At 37.0% G+C, this 16439-nt stretch overlaps 2 protein-coding genes and 1 non-coding gene across 3 annotated transcripts; 1 reads left to right on the top strand and 2 right to left on the bottom strand.

Annotated features, from left to right (window-relative positions):
* Positions 1–4599: 4599 nt before the first annotated feature.
* Positions 4600–8153, bottom strand: glt-7 (Amino acid transporter; the record flags this gene model as incomplete). The annotated part of the gene is made up of 9 exons (NM_067543.5): positions 4600–4785; positions 4845–4952; positions 5003–5075; positions 5710–5841; positions 5895–5986; positions 6074–6323; positions 6832–7045; positions 7086–7454; positions 7952–8153. The coding sequence occupies 9 exons, from the start codon at positions 8151–8153 to the stop codon at positions 4600–4602; spliced, it is 1626 nt and encodes a 541-aa protein (NP_499944.3).
* Positions 8154–11336: 3183 nt separating this feature from the next.
* W03G1.8 lies at positions 11337–12290 on the top strand. The gene has a single exon (NR_151576.1). It is a non-coding gene; the product is annotated as an Unclassified non-coding RNA W03G1.8 (non-coding RNA).
* Positions 12291–13796: 1506 nt separating this feature from the next.
* Positions 13797–15636, bottom strand: W03G1.2 (Ribosomal RNA-processing protein 8). The gene is made up of 5 exons (NM_067540.4): positions 15535–15636; positions 15241–15472; positions 14351–14760; positions 13992–14297; positions 13797–13947 (listed from the first exon to the last, which is right to left on the bottom strand). The coding sequence occupies exons 1-5, from the start codon at positions 15589–15591 to the stop codon at positions 13900–13902; spliced, it is 1053 nt and encodes a 350-aa protein (NP_499941.1). The 5' UTR covers positions 15592–15636; the 3' UTR covers positions 13797–13899.
* Between the last annotated feature and the right edge of the window lie 803 nt (positions 15637–16439).

The following is a 16439-nucleotide window of genomic DNA, read 5'->3' as shown; positions in this document are numbered from 1 at the left end:
AATTTAAAAAATTCATGTAAATTAGTAAAGTTCAAGAAGCCAATTAAGAAACATTCACCCTATGTTCACAGATTTTCCATGTGTTTCCAATTTTTCTAATTGGAAAATTAATTGCCCTGCTAATGTCAAACACGTTTTTAAGCTTAATTTTAAACTTTAAAAAGTACAAAAAATTCGATTTTTTAAAGATTTCTATAAGAGAGAATGTTTAGGAAAAAACACACATTTTTTGGGACGAACACCTCACAAAGTCACAAAATTTGAATACGAAATAGGGCCCGCAAGATGTCGGCCGCTGAAACAATTTTAGTGAGAATTTTACTATATGCAACAAGTTTTTGCGCCCGACACCTTGCGAGTCTTATCACAAAACCAAACCCGCTAGACGTCAGCCGCTGTAACTATTTTTGGGAAATTTTTGGGATAAAGCTGCAAAAGTCAGGTGCATATAACGTAGTGTTTGAAATTTGTTCTCTAAATTTTTAATGTATTGATTTATGCAGGTAAAAAATAATAGCAAGAAAATGGAAAAGTCTTGAAAGCATTAGGTAGGCACCAGTATGCCTACATAGAATCCTAGACCTTTCCCGATCTCTGATGTAGTATTCTTTTTCTTCCAAACATAACAATAATCGCCTTGTTTAACGACTCTGCTGTTCACTTACCAACTTTTTTTTCGAAGTTTCGAATTAAATTTTCAGAAAATATCCAAAACTTGCTAAACAAAAAGAAATCATATTTTGAGAATAAATTGTTTGCTGAGGTAATTTGAACTTTTCTACAATGTTATTGGCAAGTCTAACTGCTCCTAACTATGCCAATTAGAAGTTAAATTTGATATTTCTGAGGTAGGGAAAAACTTAACATTTCAAAGATCTGCATCAAAAAAATAACTTTAAAATTTGTGCTAAAAATCTATCAAAACTCTTTTTTTAAAAATTGCAAAAATTTCAAAATTACCCAGTTAAGCCAGGAGGGATTACAAGAAAAAAGAAACTCGAGAGAAAAAACACAAAAAAAAACAAACTTTAACGACTTTGCGTGGGGGAGGTTCCATTCTTCTTCTTTTTGGCGGGAACATTGTCGTGTTTTTTCTTGGCTTGTACGTTACCTAACCCCAATTTCGACAAAACATCACTTACATCTGGATGTCGTATTCGATGGAAGTTGAAGAGCATCATTTTCATTTTTTTTTTGGTAGAGGAATCTGAAATATTTTTTATTTGAAAATTGTTTTTTGTCTAATCGACTTTAATGGCTTATATCTCGTTTGTATTAAGTTTTATCAAAAAATGTTTAACTGTTGAAAAATAGAGAAATATTTTTTACGTACTTTGTTAGTTGGCAATTTTTTGATAAATACGAGGGAAACCAAGATATAAACACTGTCAAAGTGGTGCGTGTTAAAAGGATGATCAGAGTAGGGCGGAACGGAGCCACATTAGAAGACGTCTGCTTAAAGGTGAGAGGGGGAAAAAATAAAGTTTTGGCTGTAATTATAGAAACATTGTTATGAACTTTATTATTTTATATATTTAAAGCTACACTGCAAACGAAAAACTATAGTAGACACAAAAAATACAAAATTTTGGCCGATTTTAAACGTATAGCGTTTTTTCGGAATTTTTTATTTTTCGGAAACTGTGACTAAACACTAAAAAATGTTTCGGCTTTTTTTTGAAATATGTAATGGTGACATTTGTTATTTTTAGGACCTTTTTTGTAATAGGTCAAACATCAAATCTCCATGGCGAAGATTTTATTTTTTGCTAGTTTTGAATATTTAAAATTATAGCATGAGGCAAGATTAAGGCAGGCAAATAGGCATGCACGCAGGCAGCCTAAAAGTAAGCCTTCAGCTTTCAAACTCCAAAAACATTGTAATTTGTAAAAAAAGTGTGTAGATGGGCACATAGGCAGATAGGTGAAAAAAATGCGCATAAGAGGGTAGATATAAGGCTAAGATAGACAAAGGTAGATAGGGGAAAATAAAGTCACGTAGGCACGTAGGCAGGCATAAGGCAAAAAGACTTGGGTAGGCAGGTAGACATTCATGACCGTAAATATTAAGCACAAAGCAGGCTTGAGAAGGCCTGGTGCACAGATGGTAACAAACAGGTAAAATGAAGGCAAGTAGACACGTAGCGCGAAATTCAGATTTGAAGGCAGGCATGCTTAAGGTAGGCACAAAGCAGGCTTGAGGCAAGCATACAACAGGTACGAAGACAATACCTGAATACTCTGAACAAAAAAAATTGACTGAAATAGATAACTGAACACAAAGTTTGAATAAAAAATTAATTTTCAATTTTTGCAAATTTGAAAAGTGATGATTTTTGATTATCTGAAAAAAAAATTTGGAACTAATTGTAAAACTAAACAAAAGTTGATGTTTCATAATAAATACTTCAAGAAACCGAACATACATGAAAACTAGCTATGAAAAACATATAATCAATTGTGGCATTTATCCAAATATTTACAACAGAACAAAAAGTAAATGATTATAGTTATTCAGCATTTCAAAAGTCAAAATTCTGGGTGAGCACTTGTTCTGAGGTCTTGTCTGAGGTTCGAGAGGTCCACGAAGAAAGGCATGTACTAATTTTAACATAATTGTTTCTCGTTTTTTTTTGTTTCTGTTCTGTTCAAAAAACTAAAAGAAAAATGGAGAACGAAACTCGCTTCACAACATTTTATTGCATGTTTGGCTCTCTGTTTTTTTCACGGTGTATGTGCAAGCTTCTGCGTCAAAAATCTCAGGTTTCAGACACAAGGGTGGTACTGAGAAGAGGTCAGAAAGATCGAGAGTCATCATTGTTTGGACATTTTTACATTTTTTTTGGCAAATATCGTGGCGGGGACAAGTGCACCTGACATCCGGAATATGAGCAGTCTAGTCTGCTAGTTTTACCATTTTACAGGAGCTCTAAAGGATAGGGGAACTTGCCGGCGTACTGCCTGCTGCTACAAGCCTACCTTTTGCCTACCTGCCTTTCGCCTATTGCGTGCATGACTTTTGCCTGTCTACAGCCTATTACATGCCTATTTTTTGCCTGCCTGCATGCCGCCTCTTAAGAATCTATCTATCGCCCACCTACCACATGCATGCATTTTGTCAGTGCCTATCTCACACACGCCTGCCTGCCTTAAGGCTTACATGACTGCCTACCTAAGTGTCTCACGCCTATTATTTACCTGCTACATTATTATTAATGCATTTTAGCTTATTTTTTGCCTACCTGTGAGCTTACCGCCTGCCTACAGCCTATTACGTGCTTTCTCGTAGACTATCTGCCTAAGTGCCTTTATATTTGCCTACTTGTCTGCCCACCAAGATTTTGTAAGCAAAATCTTGGAAAAATTGAACTACATCAAACTAAAGTTTTAAAATAAAAAATGGCTCCAAGATTCACACACAAATGTGATAGCTTCATCAATCTGAAAATCAAAACGGAATATGAATTCCTTACTACGCTAATCCCAGAAGAGAAAGAAGCTTATCAGCTCAATCACGTCGCTGATGAACGTTTAGAGTATACGGGATAAGTAGTTTTTTTTTGTTTTATCTCTATGTTTTTTGAATTGAAATTGTTCATCTTTTTTCTGTAGCAGATTTCTACAAAAATTTATGCCTTCTCGCCTCGCCTTAACCGGAAAAAGCCTCTAAAAAGGTTAGTATAAATTTCACAAGACATTTGGGAGGACGGGAAACGCCTCGCCACAACAAAAAATTAAAAAGGTACTCGGTAAGCCCCCAGAACGAACATTTAAATGCAAGTTCTTTATGTTTATCACCGCGACCATTTCAGAAAGCAATTTGATACCCAGAAATAAACATAGAAGTTCCAGCAACCAGAGTTCAATGAGCTATTGATCAAATACTTTCTTAAATTAATCTAGATGACGGACAAATGAGTTGAGAAGGTTTTTTGAGTTCAAAAAACAAAACTCTGAAATTGTGAAGGAATATGTTGGCTGTGAAATCATGAAATTCTAGAACTTTTTTGACACGCATTATGAAAATTTTGGATTAAATTTTTGAGCCAATTTTTGCACATGTCTATGAAGATGGAAAACTCCAAAAAAGTTTTCGTGAATTGCCAAAATTTCTAAGAACTGTGAAGTTGTTGAAAAATTTAAAGAATTTCTACATGCTAAATCTCTAGAATGTTAAAATAAAAGTGATTAGAGTTAAATTAAACTATGAAAATCGTTTTTAAAAAAATTGAAAACTCTGAATTTTAAATTTTAAAATATGTAAACTTTTCATGCAAAATTTTCAGCCAAACTGTTTTTTTTCAAATTTAGTTTCTTACAATTTCTAATAAATTTTAGGTTCTAAATCAAATATAGATAACTACTAAAATCTACTATTTATTACCAAAAATTGCAACAAAAAGTGATATCACATCTTAAAACGTTCAGAAAAACCACATTAAAGTCTACAAGTGGGAAGATTTTTCTATAAATGACATAAAATCTAGATACACAACCGGATATCCTATTTAATAATGCTAATGCTTGCACCTAAGATGAGCAGAATAGCTTTATGAACTGTGTGTGTGTTCCAGGGAAGCCAATACAAAGAAATGTTCATTAAAGATCTTTAGATTCATGCTCCTCTAATTTACATTCCTCTGACAATTGAGAAAGTCTGGTTTGAAGAGCAACGTGGGCTCTCAGGGGGCCAATTATTGCAGATTTTAAAGAATAGGTTTTTGTGGAATTGAAAACTGGCGGAGCACTTGGCGATGGAATGTGATGGAAGTCGACGAATGATACCTGAAGCAGCGTTTGGTTTTTTTTTTATTTTTTAATTTAGATTTTAAAATCGGAAATACCTTTTTCACTTTTTCGGGGAGCTGATCCGGGCGATCAATCTCGGCTAAGTCGCCTTCCTCTAACTTCAATTCGTCCAAAATATGATGATGTTCATGAGTAAGATCATCCTGGAATAGATTATCATCATTTTACAGTAGTTTAAGAATTTTTGAACTACCTGCAAAAAGTGCTGAACGACGCAAGCACAATATGCATCACCGAGGACATTTAGAGCAGTGCGGACGCGATCTCTGAAAAACTGGTTTTTGTTAAAAAATTCGATAAAAAAAGTTGTTGAAAACTCAAGTGAGGCATTAAATTTTAACTGCCTGTTTCATGCCTACGCGCCTACCTACTTCTCAAGTGCACCTGGTTTTTTAAAAATGCAATCAGTTGTACTTTTGAAAAAAAACCAGTTTAAAAAATTGTAGGCAGGCGTGTAACTAGGTGCGCATGAAACATTTAAGGACTCGTGATGATGTACCTGGAGAAGAATCAAAGCAAAAATTTTAAAGTTCTTTTTCCTAAGCATAAGCCTAATCCTGAAACTAAGCCTAACCCTATGCCTAAGCGTCAGCCTAAGCTTGAGCCTAAGCCTAAGCCTAGACCTCAGCCTAAGCCTAAACCTGATCCTAAGCCTAGCCCAAAACCTAAGCCTAAACCTAAACCTGAGCCTAAGCTTTAGCCTTTTTCAAAAGACTTTCCCCAAATAGAAAATGATGTGCCGTTGATCTCTGGTGGGCAACTCTATTTTTAAAATTTTTAATATTCAAATCAGTATATGTTTTTTTTAGAAATAAATATAAGAAAACACTTCCTTAATCCAACCGAATCTGAGGCTTACCCCATTTTGTTTACCTTTTTGAATCCTTCCCCATCACTTACATGAACCAATCAACAGTAAACAAAAGTGCAATATCCGAAACTGGAAGATTTACCGATGATAGGATGACGAACATCGAAACTAGCCCGGCCGGTACCGCATTTAGACCGATCGAGGCGAAAGTTGCAGTGACGCTGCAACAAAGAGTGAGAGATCGGATTTATAGATGGGTCAAATATCATTCTACCAAATTGTAATCACATCTGCAAAGGATAATGTGACGTTGTTAAGCTGTGCTACGAAGATAACGGCGACTGCCTCGTAAAGGGCATTTCCGTCCTAAAAATTGGAACATTTCAGGGGTCAAGGCGTCATCGGGAGCCTCAAATCCCACACAAGAATTGAAACTTAAAACTAAAAACGCTCCATATTAATAGTGTTCCCGAGTGGCATAATAAATCCAGCGATTCTGGCATCAACATGCAAATTTTCTTCCACACTGCTCATCGCTTGAGGCAATGACGCTCCACTGGACGCTGTGCCGATTGCCGTCACAAATGGCTGAACCATTCCCTTCGCCACATCAATTGGGCTCTTTTTAGTTATGAAAAAATACAAAGTTGGTACTGCAATCACGCAGTGAAGGAATAGACTGCACATTATTGTGAAGACGTATCTGAAAATATTAAAGCTTATAAGTCTGTAGAGCACGCAGGCAGGCGGGGAGGCAGAAGGTTAGTAGACAATGAGGCATCTGGTAGGTAAATTTAGGAGGTAGGCACATTCGGACAGGCGTGATGCAGGTACCTAGGTAGGTACGTAGACAGGCAGCCATACCTAGTGAGAGTTGGCACGTAGGCGCACATGCAGCTAGGCACGTAGGTACATAGGAAACTAGATATAAGATAGGCACGTAGGCAAACAGGTAGGCATCAAAAAGTCGGGAAGACAAGATGTAGGCACTTACTATGTACGCTCGGCTAACAGGTTCAAACGCTAGGCACGCAGGAATTAGGTAGGCAGATTTGTAGGCAATCAGACATTGAAAGCTTTAGGTATTATGCGCAGGCATCAGGTAGGCAGGTAGGCATCACATAGGTGCGTAGGCACATCAACCTGCCTAGGTAAGCACAGCAATCTGCCTACGTAGGCACATCAACCTGCCTACCTAAATTAAAACTCACAAAGCCATTGTAGTGACCATTTTGTAGAGATCATCGATGTCCAAAACGCTCGAAGCAATCAAACTGACTATTCCGAATGGGGCGAACAACATTAGAACTGATATAAACTTCATGACAACTTTATCGAGAACGATAAAGAATTCAACTATCACTCGGACTTTGCCTCCAAGTTTTGAGATTACTATTCCAAAACCAGTGCAAAATACAATCAGTCCTGGAAAGAAAATTGTAGGCATGTAGGTACGCAGGCCTACCTAAAATATTAGTTCCTTGAGTCAATTTAATCGTTTTCCGCATCAAAACCGGTGTGATCGTGCCATTTTTCAAAATTTTCTTCCGCACAACTACAAAAGCCGTCTGAGACCTGTACATCGTTGCTTCCACAATATTCTGTGGGAACATGTTCCTGATCAAATCCAAAATAGAATCAAGTGCAGATATATTATTGTCCTCTCGTATCACTACATCCTCAGGCCGATGACTTCTCATATCAGGGTCCCCGGGATGGAATAGAAACACCATTGCAACACCGATACAGCTTGCAATAATTACTGTGGTCAGGTAGTAGGCAATTGCTATAAAACTCATTTTTCCAGATCGGGATGCGTCCATTTGACCGAGGGCTGGAAAATGTGTAAGGTTGGCTGAAGTAGGCATGTAGGCAGGCATAGAGTAGGCTCTTAGGTGAAAATTAATCAGGCAGGCATGATCTAGGCACTTTGCCAGGCAGGCTTAGACTAGGCGCGGTCTAGGAGTGTAGGCAGGGTTAGGATAGGCACTTAAACAGGCAGGCATAAGCTAGGCAGGTAGCCTGGGCATTGATCACGCATTTAGGCAAGAGTGCCATATGACAGGAATAGGCATACACGTAGAAAGGCATGAATCAGGCAGGCAAGAACAAGGCACATGGGTAGTCTTGGGTAGGCACGTAGGCAGGCATACAGTTGTTAAACATATGCTAGGTGCGTATGAAAGCATGCGGCAGGTGCGTAGGCTGGCACGCGATCCTAAGCCAGGAATAAAAATGCAGGTAAAAAGCAAGCAGGTTTGAGATTTTTTTGAGTATGACGTAGGTACATAGGTAGGCATGTAGGCAAATACACAGTCTCAAAAAACTCACAAGAAATCAACGATGAAAAGATCAATGGCAAAACCATCAATTTGAGAACCTGCATGAATATTTCACCGGGAAACCCGACCAAATTCCGAGCATTATCCGATAAATCAAACTGTCGTAGGAGAATACCACTAGCAAAACCTATTCCAACTGCGATTAGTGTGAAAACCAGAAGTTGGCTTTCTTTCATTCTGGAATATCTCATTTTTAATTTCGATCTTTGCAGATGGATATTTGAAAATAAAAAATATGAAAGTTTTCCTGTGAGAAATTGAACAAGTGAGGGGGTAGCAGATTGTTGTGTCCCGTAGGTATTGTCAGAGAGCGGGAAGGGAAAATTAACATACGTTTGGAGAGATAGAAAAAAGGAGAATATTGATTTGAACAGAAAGTAAATTTCACGCTAAGAGCCAAATGTACATACTGATCAACAACCAGAAGATATACAACAAAGGTTATGTGATTGTATGAAACTAGTATTTAACCAACTGCCTAATATATCTTATACATAGTTAGGGCATCGAGGCATATTAACACCTTAAATAACTTTTAAAGCATTAATAAAAAAATTTAAAAAACACCGTTTTTCAGTCTTTGTCAAAATTTCAAGATGGAAACTGTGTTTAAAGAAGGAGTATCGTCATTGGGAAATTCAGCATTTTAACCAGAAAAATCGTTGAAAATTTTTTTTTAATTTAACATTTTTTTCTACTGGATCCTTTGTCAGTTTTAATATTTTGCCTTCAAAAAACCTTTTGTCACATAAAAGTTTGTCATTTCGGAATGAAGGCCACGCGAAGAAAGTGGAAAATTGGACCAAGCTCACTTAAATCGACTGTAACTCAGAAGCCTGTAAGAAGCCAGCGAAATGACTTATTGATCAAATGTTGATGGCAATGTGTACATTAATGTTGTAACACATTTCTTTTGTGTATCTCTTATGTTTTCAAACTTAACACTGATGAAATATTTTAACATATTTGCAAGCAATTTCGGCACGTTGAACCAGTAAACACTACCAATAAGCTATACCTCTGTTTAAAAATTGTTTTTTTTTTCGTCGCCGTAAGTTGGAGTTTCAAATAACCTGTAAATGTACCAAAATGTCTGATTTTGTTGGGCTTGTCGTTAATAACAGTTCCTTAAACAACATAAAAAACCAAGACAAAATCTAAACTTGAAAAAAATACAAAATTTTTTGAATGATCTAATAACAATACTATACCATAAAAGTTTCTTAGTTTTTAAACATTGTTGAAATGAATAGTAAGTGACGCGCACTGTATCAAAAAATGCCGAACAACATCCCGTTAGCTGCAAACCTGTGGCACACCAATTGGCAGACCATTGTTGTGTCAATGGCAAAATATAGCTCTCCTCTTTGTGTCCGGTGTATAGGATGTCGTAAAATAATAGCAACACATTTGATGTTCGTTTTGAACGTTTTTTTCCAAACCGTTCGTTTTCTGACAATTGAGTAGTATGTTTTATATAGTTTTTTTTTTTTTTTTTGAATTTTTTCTTTTATTCAATATATTTTGACAGTTTCTCAGAAATTTTTTGCGTCAAGCTCGTTTTCCAGGAAACATGGAGGTTCCAACTGAAAGTATCATCTAATTTAGCAACACACTGATCGGAACCAAGGGTGTCAAGGCCCGTGTCCCGTTTGTCCCGTTGTCACGTTTTTTGAGTGTTTTCACGGGAACGGAACGTCCCGCTGTCCCGTTTTTTGTTTTCACGGGAACGGTACAATTCCCTCATGATTTTGTTTCACATTTCAAAGTTCTGTTTTTGAGTTTTGTATCAAGACTTATATTCACGCAGATAAATGATTTATATGCAGTTTTTTAATTTTCCTCGAATACACTAAAATTTACGCCAACTATGCATCCTTTTTTTTTAACCGCTCCGTTTGTCCCGTTTTTTGAGTGTTGTCCCAAAAACGGGACGTCCCGTTGTCCCGTTTCAAAAATTTTCACGGGAACGGGACGTCCCGCTGTACCGTTTTTGTAATTTTTACCTTGATTGGAACTGACCATTTCCAGATTGCCAAATAGCTAAAAATTTAAAAATCTTCGTATGTCTCGTTTCATAGCCAAAATACAAATTGTTCCTTACAGCCTGAACAAATGCCCATAGATTGAAAAAATGGTACTTGGTGTCCTTAACGAAAGTTGTGAAAATAAAAATTTGTTTTCTCTCTTACTTTTGTAGATTTGAAATTTTCTTGAAGGTGGAGTAGTGCCAGTGGGGATTTTGTTTAAATACACTTATAATGATTCAAAACGGCCGAATATCATAATGAAACACTCCAAAAAATTTTATATTTTTCATAATTTCCGGTCAAAGTTTTTGCAAATTGCCAAAATTTGAAAAATATGAGTTTTTAAGAAAATCCAAAGCAATTTCGCATGTTCCGACCCCTACAATGTTTCAATGCAAATAATTCAAACAAAATTACGGTGTAAAAAATGTGGGAAATTTTTTTTTTGGTCGATTTCCGAAATTATGAGTTTTATTGTGATATTCGGTCATTTTGGAACCATGGGACTAATTTTAGCATTTACCCCACTGGCGCTACTCCACCTTTAACCTTATGATAGCAAATTATTCATCTTCTTTAAAAATGTATTCTTGGACTTATTTTCAATATTTATTTTGATTAAAAAACATGTCATGTTTCAGATATGCTCTACGTGACTTACGGCCGTGTTCCAGAGCCAAAGAACAAGTTCGCCCTGTTCAAGCTTCCTTTTCTTGCAAAGAAAAAAATAATTGAAAAAATGGATGTACAACAACAGTGGGTTAATGAATGTTTTATTGATTAAATACTGTTATAATTTAAGAGTGAATCTGAAGTTTGTGTCGAGCAATTCAAGAGCCATCACAAACTACCTAACAAACCAACCAAACTACATCTTGAGTATGAATTTCTCGCATGACCTGGTGGTATTGGCAGTTTCTCACTCGAACGAAAGAGGGACAAATCGTTTATTGATGCAGCTCGCTGTTCATGCCGAAGAGAATAAGAAATCTGAATTCTGGTTGCCAGTTCCAAAAAATTTCCAGGCGAAATGTTGTGACTTGGCCTCAGCAGAGGTCCGCCGCCCCAACTTTGCGGATTATAATTATCGGCAAGAATTGCCCACAATCCAGCGATAATCATCCGCCGGTAATTTACTCACACAATTCCGTTTGTTCGTTCTTTAATAATCATTCCACCATTTAAATTAATTAAATTAAATAATTCTCATTTGAATTTGCCGCCAAGGATGCAAGCGCGCGCCATTGTACACATCGGAGTGTCGTAGCGCGCGCTGTTTATTCCCTTGCTCATATTAATTTCTGGCCTAAAATGTGGCCACTATTCACTTCACTCTTCGTTCCCCTTCGTGACTGGCTGCCCGTCGCCGTTCTTCTCCCAAATATTCACTAAATATTCTCTACGTTTTTGCCTCGTTTATCCCAGCATAAAGCTGCCCTGCTCAATAAACTTGGATTTTCGTCAAACTGTGTACTGTTATTAGCACCGCTCATCAATTCTCCCGTTCCGTCCGTCGTCTTCTTGTCACTCCGAGGCTCTGGCTGCCATCTCGGACCGGAGTGTCAACAGACCTGGTGGTATTGGCAGTTTCTCACTCGAACGAAAGAGGGACAAATCGTTTATTGATGCAGCTCGCTGTTCATGCCGAAGAGAATAAGAAATCTGAATTCTGGTTGCCAGTTCCAAAAAAATTTTCAGGCGAAAAGCAATGTATGGACAAGAACCAAAAATTATTAGGATACTGCAACGAAATCTTCGAATCATTCAAAAATAACAGACAAACAGCGTACAGTTTGACATTCTCCTCCAATTTCTTTGAGAACTTTGAAGATTACACGTTCCATAAAATTGCTCAAACGTTTCGAGTCGAGGATCCAGATCGAATTTGCGTGAACTTTGAAAGCAGACCACTATCGATGGAGCGTTCCGAAAATTGTTCGGCGAAACCGAGAAAATTGAGCGACTGATGGGAGTGGTGAAAGAAGCGTTTGTTGCAAACGACAGTATCATTAGCTCGGTGAATAAATGGAAATCGATCGAATTTCATTGCCCTGTTGAATCACACGTCACTGAGAAACTTTTTCAAAAATGGACCGAAGGATCGAAGTTGGAAATTATTGAAATTCAAGAAGTGGCTCCAAGAAGCATGGAAGCGAGAAATTTGATTCACAACATTTGAATGTACACAAATCATAGTTTCCTATAACTACCATATAAAAGTTTGAAAAAATATCGCAAGAAAAAACCACAAACTTATTTCTCACCCTAATAGTTTCAAATACTCTTCCTGTGTTTCCATACTGTTTTTTCTGTCTAACTATATAACAATTTTCAGATTATCCTTATCGATGGCTTCTCAGAATTCCAAGATAGCTGTCAGACAGTTTACACATCTTTATAAACTTAACTTGATAATATTTGTGTCAAAACGAATATTTGTTGCAGTATGTGAGGAACCAGGTTTTCCTCATCTTTCTTTTGCTCCTGAATTGAAGAAGGATATTGAATCACTAAGGAAAATTTGGAATCTACCGGAAAGCGTTGCCACCCAAAAATGCTTCACAAGCTCGGCTCTTGTTTTTACATATAACAAGGAAACTATGGATGAGCGAATTGTGGGATTGGTGAAATTATTGAAAGATGTATTCAAATCCGAAAATGTGATTGTGGAAATAGACAAAGAAAAACTATTGATGATGTTCGTAACATTACAAACCTCTTGACCACAGCAATGGGTTCCAGGATAAATTCAATGATGGTGGCGAGAGAATTAGTGAATGAAGTCGGCCATATGATCACTGAAGATGAGGTCGGCAGATTGGGAACTGTGAGGAAATGGGCCCCCAGTCCCCCAGAATATGATGAGTTCTATATTGGGTTTGATGATTGGGAAACTGCTTGTACTCATTGTTATTAAACTCGTGCTCCTCTACAAATTTCATTCAAAATTTTGTTGTAATGGGCGAGCCTGAATTATCTTGAAAAACTTACATTTTGCATCTATTTTTCAAGCTGTTCCTATTACAAACTCTATTGTTCAAAGTTTTTTTTTAATTTTCCGGAACTTGTGTAGTATACCTGCCAAAGAAAGTCAATCATTTTGAAAATATAACGTGCCTTTTTTTGTCTATATTAGGCTTAGAATTAGTGTTTTTTAAACCTAAAAATGCATATTAATTTCACTTTTCGATTACCGTATGTTCTCTATTAGTATTGCACCCAAAGAAATTAGTCTTGCAGTCTCTAATAGTATTGCACTGAAAAGGTATCCGGAAATTAGTATCGCATGCAATACTATTAGAAAATATGCCGGAAAAAATTCTCGGCAAATTGTGGTTTCGCACTTTTTTTTTGGAAATTTCAGAGTTTCAATTTCAAATGACAAAATTGTACGCATCGTATAAATGTTCCTACATCTATTTTTAAAAGTAAGCTCTATGAAAATATGTAGAAAAAACAGAAAAAATTCATCCGTCTGTTAAAAAATCCCTTTAAAAATTTCCGGCAAATCGGCCAAAGGGAAAATTGCCGGAATTTAAAATTTCAGGTTTTTACCTAAATTAACTAATGTAAGTACCAATTTCCCTCCCAAGTCCAGAACTAAGCTCCCATCATCATTTTTATTTACTCCACTCTCACTTAAATTTTTTTCAAAAACTTGTATTTATTGCCTTCTTCTGTTATTCCTTACCTCGCTCATCACATAATGATTTCATTGTTTTACTTTCTATCCACTCCCACTGCAAAAATTGAAACCTTTTTCACTTTTTTGCTCGCATTTCCTTATTAAAATTAATAAAAATTTTTAAATTAAGCCCTGAACGCACACTTTATTTATAAAATCAAGGCAAAATCAAGTTCAGTTCTAATTCGATGTGGTTGTATTGGTGGTAGAAGTGCTGGCGTGTCACTTTCCAGAACGAGCGGCTTTGGCCGATTCGATTGGGTTGATTCTCTGAAAATTTTCAATTAGCTGTTCCCCAGCCGGGAATATCTCACCGAGTAGATGTATGTTGCTTCCGGTTCCTGTGTATCAAACTGGACCTTCTTGTCGGAATACTCATCATCCACTTTTCCATCACTCAGCGCTCGAGCACTCTCATGGACAAGCAACAGACTCCGAATCGTGTTGGAGAACACCAGCCCGGTCTCAAAGTGAACTTCATCTCTCTTCTTCAACTCCACCAACGGTTGTAGCTCGTTGAGCACCAGTTTCGTGGGGGGAATGCTTTTGAGACTGAGCTTCTTGTTTCGGTACATCTCCAAATGATCGGTACTCACAGTGATCGCCTCGTCGGTCTCTTTCTGAAATTTTTTAAAATTATTTTTCCTGAGACCTACACAAAAAGATAACTCACCATGTCATCGTCAGTTGGTTCTATTTTTACTGCCCAGGTGGGGACGTCCTGACCCTTGTACACATCTTGCTCTGGTTCCTTCTTAATGTCCTCCAATTTTCGAACGTGATCATAAGAATCCTCAACGGGAAGTAAAGACGTCTTCAGTTTCTTCTTTGAAGTGTTGGTACGGTAGAAAGTGGATGGCTCGTCGCACAACATCATACCATCGGGCTTATTCTTCAATCGATATGGTTTTTTCGGCACTCGATCCATCAGAAGCTTGCTTTTCGCATCGATTGGTTTCGGTTTCGCCGCCGACTTCTTCTTTTCCCTCAACTTCTTATAGACTCGCTCCGTCGTCTTATCATCCACCTCGTGATTCGTGACCTCGATGTTTTTCGGTTCGTTGAGCCGTGTCGTTCCGGGAACTGAAACAGGAAATTGTGGAGGTGTTAGGGTTTTGGATTTTCAGGTAGGTACAAAGATGCCTGCCTACCTACCTACTAAGGTAGGTAGGCATTTTAGTGTCTACCTAAAGGCAGAAGATGAACAGGCAAGCACAATTTTTTTGTTGGAATTTTTTTTATACGTCATTAAATAATTTTGCTTCCACGTGGACGTCGTGGATTTCAATGTTTCAAATTGATTTTTTTTTTTCGAATAAAAAATGTTTCAAGAGTTTCCAGAGGCTTTAAAAATTTTTCATAAGCTTTCAAAAATGTCTAGATGCTCCCAGAAGCTTCTGAAAATTTTTGGAATTTTTCAAAGTCATCAGACGTTCCAAAAACTTTCCAGAATCTTCCAGAAATTTTCCAAAGGTTTCTAAAACTTCCGAACCGTTTAAAAAACTTTCCTGAGCCCTTTAAAAGTTTCCAAAAAAATTTCAAAAAAAAAACACTAGAACTCACTGCGATTTGCATTAGGAATCTCATGATCTTTTACAGCTTCCGGTGCTTTTTCCTTGTAATTCACCGTTCTTGAATCATTTTTCCTTGCTATCAACATCTTTTCCGACTCTTTCGATTTATCCACCGACAAAGATCCACTAGTTGACTTAGTTTTTGTCTTCTTATTTTTACCATGTTGCTTCGACTTTTGAAGTTGTTGCTTTTTATGACTGCGTGCCTTAGATTTCTTTTTCTGAAATTTAATTAGTTCTGGAAGACGCCTGGAAATTGAAAATTTCGAAAATCACAACTTACTTTTTCGTTAATATTTTTAACTTTTCTTCTCGAGCTTTTTTTGGACAATTTCTTCATGATGGGAGAAGATGCAACGCGAAAGTTTCGAAATACAAAAATAATGAAAAAATTCAGAGTGGGGGTAGGGGATGTGATAAGAATCTTCTCGTATTTTTGAAGTTCACGTTTTTTTTAAATTGAACTTTTGGTGCAGTTTTTTGGAGTAATTTATTTTATTTAAATTAAAAAAAAACATTTTCTTAACCTTTCCAATGTACATAAGCACAAATGTGCCACTTGCCTGCAAGGCGACCTATGCCTTCAGGCGAGAAATATGCGGTAGAGAGGTAGAAAAAACGTATTCTGGTTTTGAAGATATATATTAATTTAATATTGCATAACTTTTTTCGGTTTCGCACGAAAATTTCTACACGCCTTTGAAACGGCCTACGCCTGCCTTTTGCCTACAGTAGATAGGCCCATAGGCAGGCAGGAAAGCCCAACTAGTTAAAATGTTATTTTTTAATTTTCAAGTTCACGAAAAATGTTAGTCTGCAGGCCACTAGAACCACCTACACCTGCCTCGTTCTACACACATTCCTAAAATAGGCGGTAGGCAGGCATAAAATTTCAACATTGCAGGAAAACATGCCATTGTTGTAGTTTCTCTTGAAATTTTCGCGCCGATACAAAAATGATAGCTGCCTACTAGGCGACCTGCGCCTGCCTCGTGCCTAAAATAGGCAGTAGGCAGGCACGTAGGCACTTTGTCCAGAAAAAAGGTTTTATTCACATTTTTTGGTGCATTTTCAAGAAAAATTTCTATATTTGAACTTTTCCTCTCCAAAAAGTTATAGTTTCCAAAAAACTTGTAGTCTCCATACCTGATAAGTCGTTCAAAAATCAGTGAGCATTCCCAACGTGTC

This window comes from Caenorhabditis elegans, chromosome IV (genome assembly GCF_000002985.6).
Source record: "Caenorhabditis elegans chromosome IV".
NCBI lineage: Eukaryota > Metazoa > Nematoda > Chromadorea > Rhabditida > Rhabditidae > Caenorhabditis > Caenorhabditis elegans.
Note: the sequence above shows the minus strand (reverse complement) of the source record. Positions and strands in the feature narration are given on the sequence as shown.

What these genes read in the sequence shown, in the direction of transcription:
- W03G1.2 (NM_067540.4), bottom strand. Translation starts at nt 15,591, where the DNA reads ATGAAGAAATTGTCCAAAAAAAGCTCGAGAAGAAAAGTTAAAAATATT. An exon ending in GATTCCTAATGCAAATCGCA is followed by an intron (nt 14,761 to 15,240) that starts GTGAGTTCTAGT and finishes TTCCTGTTTCAG; the next exon opens with TTCCCGGAACGACACGGCTC. An exon ending in AACCAACTGACGATGACATG is followed by an intron (nt 14,298 to 14,350) that starts GTGAGTTATCTT and finishes AAAAAATTTCAG; the next exon opens with AAAGAGACCGACGAGGCGAT.